Genomic DNA, 6,422 nt, shown 5'->3' on the forward strand with positions numbered 1-6,422 from the left:
ACAGTTGTTTAAAATACACAGTGCAAAGAGTAAACTAATTGTCTTTCAGTTCATTTTTATTTGAATTATGATAGAAGTGGTAGATAGCAGAAGGTGGGGAGAATATTGACTCCACCATTGTGTTTGCCTCCACGGGGTACACTCTGCTGTGTCATAGTAGAGAATTGTTGGTTGTTGCTCTTTGCTATTTGGCACTGCACTACTTTAATTGGCAATTGCGCGGTCATACAACGCTGAAACAAAATGTATATAATTTTTTTCTCACAAATAGAACTTTCTTTTGGTGGTATTTGATCACCGCCAGGTTTTTTATTTTTTGCGATATAAAGAAAAAAAAGAATGAACATTAAAAAAAAAAAAAACAATACATTTTACTTTCTGCTATAAAACATAGAAATAAGTTTGTAAGGGAATTAAATGTGAGGGACTGCCAACATCCCTAATTATAGACAGAGAGAATATGCAACTGGTGCAATAGGAGCCGCCCCCTTGGACTTTAAAGGTAGAAAGGAGTAGAGAAGTATATAAAAGGCAACCAAGTGCCACTTTTCTTGAGATACAAAAAGGTAAGTTTTACCATCAAAAAACAGTCATTTGTTTAAAAATATATGCAAAGTACATCAATTGAATTAATTATACATAGATAGATATTAGTGGAAAAAATTAAAAAATCGCGCTACCCATATAAGCCTCACCATATTATATGGGTAGCACGATTTTTTAATTTTTTCCACTAATTTCCTTGTATTGATGTTGTACACATTAATTGCAGCTCCCGAACCATTGAGTGGTTGGAAATCGGTTTCACAACCATTCCTTATTCCTGATCTTAGCGCGTTTTTTTTCCCCATTTTGTAACTTAGATATGTATATCAAACCCAAGGCTGATAATCTAGGCACTGCCAGAGTCAAGCTGAGGTCAGTCCATACAGATTTATAGCGTACATCCCAACAAGTTTCGGAAATTTTTATTGGTACATATTTTTCTTCATCAGGGAGATTTACTTTGGGTGACTATCTTTATCTGCAACATAAATATAATACATAATATATGTGCAGTAATATATAGAGGCAAGTAATATTATATAGTAAATTTATACAATATTTTGAGTCACAAGGTACTTACATACAGACTTCATTGGAATAACAAGGAAGAAATATAAAAACAGTGACATATATTCCACGTTGGCTGGGAGAGCTCAGAAAGACCATCAGGCGTGCAGCTGCGCAATCCAGAGCCGGCCAGTGCTTCACACACACAAGAGACTCCCTGGTATATAACCAGCAAGAGGCACTATCTGAAAGGCCCTAGGTAAATAAACAAGAAGGTGATCACCCGAGTCAATGAGACTCGGGTGATCACAGACGGAGTTAGGGGCCGAACCCAGCCCCTTACCACGTGATCAGCTGTCAGCCAATGACAGCTGATCACGTGATGTAAACAGAAAATCGGTAATCGTTTCTCGTTCTCGCGCTGACAGCATGAGGAGAAAAAAAAGTCGATCACCGGCTTCTGTTGAAGGGACATCCGTCCCGAAGAGGAAGAAGCAAAGCTGCCTTATATGTGCCCACCAGTACCGCCTGCTAGTGCCACCTGCCAGTGCCACAAATCAGTGCCCACAGTGCCCACCAGTACCTAAGTGCCAGCAATCAGTGCCACCTATCGATGCCCACCAGTGGTGCTAATCAGTGCCTCATCAGTGCCACCTAGCAGTGCTGCCTATCAGTGTCACCTACCAGTGCCAATCAGTGCCTTTCACTGCCACCCATCAGTGCCCATCACTGCCACACATCAGTGCCAGCTATCAGTGCCACCTATTAGTGCCCTTCAGTGCCACCTATCAATGCCCTTCAGTGCCGCCCATCAGTGCCACCCATCAGTGCCCACCAATGCCACCTATCAGTGCCCACCAGTGCCACCTCATCAGTGCCCACCAGTGCTGCTATTAATGCCCATCAGTGCCCATCAGTGTCACCTTATCAGTGCCCGTCAATGCAGCCTGTCGGTGCCCATCAGTGTAGCCTCATCAGCATACATCAATGAAGAAGAAAAATTACCTGTTTACAAAATTTATTAACAAAATATAAAACGGTTTTGTATTTTTTTTTTAAATTTCGGTCTTTTTTAATTTTTTTAACAAAAAATAAAAAAACCCAGAGGTGAACAAATACCACCAAAAGAAAGCTCTATTTGTGGGGGAAAAAATGATAAAATTTTAATTTTCATAACAAAAACGACAAGGAAAATAAAGTAAAAAATTAATAGTTAAATGAAATACAGTACATACAGTATACATGGCAGTTGAATATCAGATAGACATGATTAACAAAGGGCTGGATCATCCACATTACAATGAAAATAGTGATCATTCATGACCATATACCAATAAATATATATTCATAGACAGTTGATAGGATTGTATACAATGTACATATTCCCCTAACAAAGAGAAAAAAAGGGGGGCTCTATGGAGAAGAATTTATAATCAAGTGCCTTATTGGGATCTGGTCATATAATGGCCCAAAAAGTTAAATCTGCATGAAATAAAGGGTGAAAAACATGGCTAAGGATGGTACATTAAAAATTAGTAAAAAGAAAGGGAAAAAAGGCAGGAGAAAAGAGAGGGGCTATAAATTCAATTCACAATCCCCTGAAACAAAGCCAGGAAGAAAAGACTTCAAGTTGAAAGCCTCATTAAGGCCAGGTGGTGAAGTGGCCTGTAAATTAAATATCCATCTCAATTCGCATTGGAGGCTGTGCTTATTAAAGTCGCCTCCTCTAGAGTGGAAATGTACACGATCAAGTGCCAAGAAGTGTATTTTGGGTATAGATTCTGGGTGAACTAATGCCATATGATGACCAATAGGTACACCAACACAAGAGCTCTGGGCAGTGATTGCACACAGCCAATCAGCAGGTCCCAGCCATGAATCATTGGCCGGGATTTGCTGACAGGCTCCTGCTGCGTAAAATCACAGCGGGAGACGGGCGGGGGGCACAAGTATGTGCCCTAAACCCGGAAGTAGGCAGTGATGTACGGGTACATCGCTTTTCCTACAGAGGCTGCTCAGATGCAATATATTGCGGGTGAGTGGACCCCAAGTGGTTAAAGTCATTCTAAACCCTTACATATACCCAGTGAAGGGACTATCCTCAGGTGATACATAGAAATTAAAAAAACCTCCTACATAAGTTGTAACTGTCTATCTGTAGTCTTCTCTTCACTACATCCATTCAAAGTGCTGAATTTATAAAGCTTGTCTGAGTGTTCAGAAAAAAAGGGGGATGAGCTGAAGCTACACTCTGCGGAGCTCAGTGAGGAGAGCTCCGAGAGCTGATTGGAGGGAAGGAACAAACCCCCCTTCACACAGCACACAGGAACAGGGCTGAGGCTGTCAATCAGCTGGAGATCCCTCCCCTGTCACCATTTTTCTCTTGGTGTCAGGAAAACTTGTCAGAAGTGATTTATGCTGATCGCAGAAGAACAAAGCAGCAGACAGAAATTACATTTAACGCTTTTAATTGAAACAAGTGCACACTATAGAGGGATATGCGTTGTTCACAGGGCTTTTTTTCAGCGGGAACGCAGTTCCAGCACCTCCAGCACTGAATGTATGTAATAGCAAGGAGTGTGCTGGAGGGTCTATTAATGTTGGCTGCTGGAAGATCTATTGTCACTGGTGGGGATCTGTATTTGTATGCGGGTCTGTTGTTGCTGGTGGGGGATCTATTGTTGCTGGGGGTCTTATGTTGCTGGTAGTGATCTACTGTTGAGAGAGCGAGGTCTATTGTTGCTGGCTGCTGGAGTGTCTATTGATGCAGGCTGCTGGGAGATCTGTTGTTGCCGGGGGGTCTAATGTTGCTGGGGTGGATCTTCTGTTGCTAGGGGTGGTATTCTGTTGTGGGGGGGTCTATTGTTGTGTGGGAACTATTGTTGCTGAGGTGGGGTCTATTGTTGCTGTGGGGGAATCAATCGTTGCTGGGGGACCTTTTGTTGCTGGGGTGGGGTCCATTGATGCTGGGGGAGTCTATTGTTGTGTGTGGGGGGGGGGATCTTGTGTTGCTGGGGTGGGGTCTATTGTTGCTGGCTGCAGAGGATCAATTTTACTGCTTTTCTTGTTATCATTAACAAATTCCATACAAACTACGATACTTAGTTCTGTATTCTCTGAAAGGGGCAGTACTGGGAGGTGGGTAGGGGGTGGAACCAAGAGATGGTGCTCAGAGGTGGGTAGGGGGTGGAACCAAGAGACGGTGCTCAGAGGTGGGTAGGGTTGGAACCAAGAGACGGTGCTCAGAGGTGGGTAGGGTTGGAACCAAGAGACGGTGCACAGAGGTGGGTAGGGGGTGGAACCAAGAGACGGTCCTCAGAGGTGGGTAGGGGGCGGAGGCAAGGGGGACTCAGAAGGGGGGAGATCCTGCACCTATTCTCTGATAAAAAAATTCCAGGTTGTTCATATTTTATGTCTGAAATGTATAACCACTTTAAGTCACGTCTGGTGAACTGACCTCTCCCATCTCTCTTCACAGGGGGAATGTTCCCAGAAATGTTACAACATCTTCATCATTGAGACAGTGTGCGTGGCTTGGTTTTCTCTGGAGTTCCTCCTCCGTTTCATCCAGGCGAAGAGCAAATGTCATTTCTTCAGGGGGCCCCTGAACATCATCGATGCGTTGGCCATCTTGCCCTACTACGTGTCGCTCATCGTGGAGGATGAGCAGAAGTCTGAGGACAAGCCCGGTAGCAACTCATACCTGGAGAAGATCAGCCTGGTGCTGCGGGTCCTACGTGCCTTGAGGATACTCTACGTCATGCGCCTGGCCAGGCACTCACTGGGGCTGCAGACATTGGGCCTCACCGTCCGGAGGTGCACCAGGGAATTTGGGCTGCTCTTGCTCTTCCTGTGTGTGGCCGTCACCCTTTTTGCCCCGCTGGTCCACTTGGCCGAGAACGAAATGGGCCGCTGCCAAGAGTTTACCAGCGTGCCAGCGTCCTACTGGTGGGCCATCATCTCCATGACCACTGTGGGCTATGGCGACATGGTGCCTCGCAGTATCCCCGGACAGGTGGTGGCCCTCAGCAGCATCCTTAGTGGGATCCTGATTATGGCCTTTCCCGCCACCTCCATTTTCCACACCTTCTCCCGCTCCTACTCTGAACTCAAACGGGAACAGGAGAGGCTCCAGAGCCGGCTACTGAGGATGAAGGACGCCAACCAATCTGGTGAGAGTGACACCTTCAATGACACGGATAGCTTGGCGTCCGAGGAGACCTACCAGTACTTCTACAATGGGAAGTGACCCTTACAGGGACAGCACTGAAGTCCTGGGATGCCATCCAACCCCTAAACTGGAATTATATGGCCATAGTGCACTCAAAGAGGATAATGCCTCCAATCTAAGGCTCTCTGAACACTGTTAAGTCAAAGCGCCTCCATCCTGACCTGGAACAAGCATGCAGCCAGTGAAGTCAGAAAGTCTGAACTCTGATCATGCCTCCTGGTTCCAGGTCAAAGACTTACTGAGTAATAAAGCCAGGAACAAGATGATAGACATGCCTGCACCTTTAAGAAGCAAGCCAGCAATGACAGCACCCCTCTATTCGTCCCCTTTAAAAGTAAAGTCCACCCAAAACTGATATGATAACTTCAATCACGCATCTTCTCTCTCTTTTGATTTCCAGTCATGGGATCCTTGAATCTGAGCTCCTGGCTCAACCCACCTCTGCGACCTATGTAGGGGAAGGGTGTCACCGTTATAATAATCTCTTTTTACCATATTAAGAATGCAGCCTAAAGAGTGAGACTTCATTGGCTAAATAATGGGTGAAATAATGGGAATTCTACTGAGATCCCACCAATGGAGGCATAAGAGGGATCAACAGGTTATTAGGCTGGATTCACATCTATGCATGTTGCTTTTGAGCATTTCTGCAGTGCTTTTTGCGGTGCTTGCCGCGTTTTTGAACATGCGTTTTTGAACATGCATTTTTGCTGCGTTTTTACCACATTTTTGCGTTTTTTTTTTTTTACAGTGTTTTTTTTACACTGTGGTTGCTTAGCAGGAATTAAGGAATTTTAAAAAACGCAAGACGCAAATCGTGGCAAAAACGCAGCAAAAACGCGCTAAAAATGCAATACTTTTTGCTTTTGGATGCGGGTCCAATGAATTCTATTACATGCAAAACGCTGCATTTTGCATGAAAAAAAATCCCCGACCCTTTTCAAAAACGCAGAGGCACAAAAATGCATTGATGTGAACATGTTCCATAGGAACCCATGTTAAAAAATGTTCATGCATTTCTGCAAAATGCAAAATGCATCAAAAAACGCATTAGTGTGAATCGAGCCTTAGACTCCATTCACACTAGCGCGTTTTTTGATGCATTTTGCAGAAATGCATGGGAATTTTTTAACATGGG

General features: G+C 44.3%; 1 protein-coding gene across 1 annotated transcript in view; it reads left to right on the forward strand.

The window, feature by feature from the left end:
- The window catches only part of KCNG4 (potassium voltage-gated channel modifier subfamily G member 4), a 35,192-nt gene extending 28,976 nt beyond the window's left edge, over positions 1–6,216 (forward strand). Inside the window, exon 3 of the mRNA XM_073605668.1 lies at positions 4,532–6,216. Within this exon, the coding sequence (XP_073461769.1) occupies positions 4,532–5,302 (771 nt within the window). The 3' untranslated portion in view covers positions 5,303–6,216. The remainder of the gene's footprint in view (positions 1–4,531) is intronic.
- The last annotated feature ends 206 nt before the right edge of the window (positions 6,217–6,422 follow it).

The sequence above is a fragment of the Aquarana catesbeiana genome, linkage group LG11 (assembly GCF_042186555.1).
Source record: "Aquarana catesbeiana isolate 2022-GZ linkage group LG11, ASM4218655v1, whole genome shotgun sequence".
Lineage (NCBI taxonomy): Eukaryota > Metazoa > Chordata > Amphibia > Anura > Ranidae > Aquarana > Aquarana catesbeiana.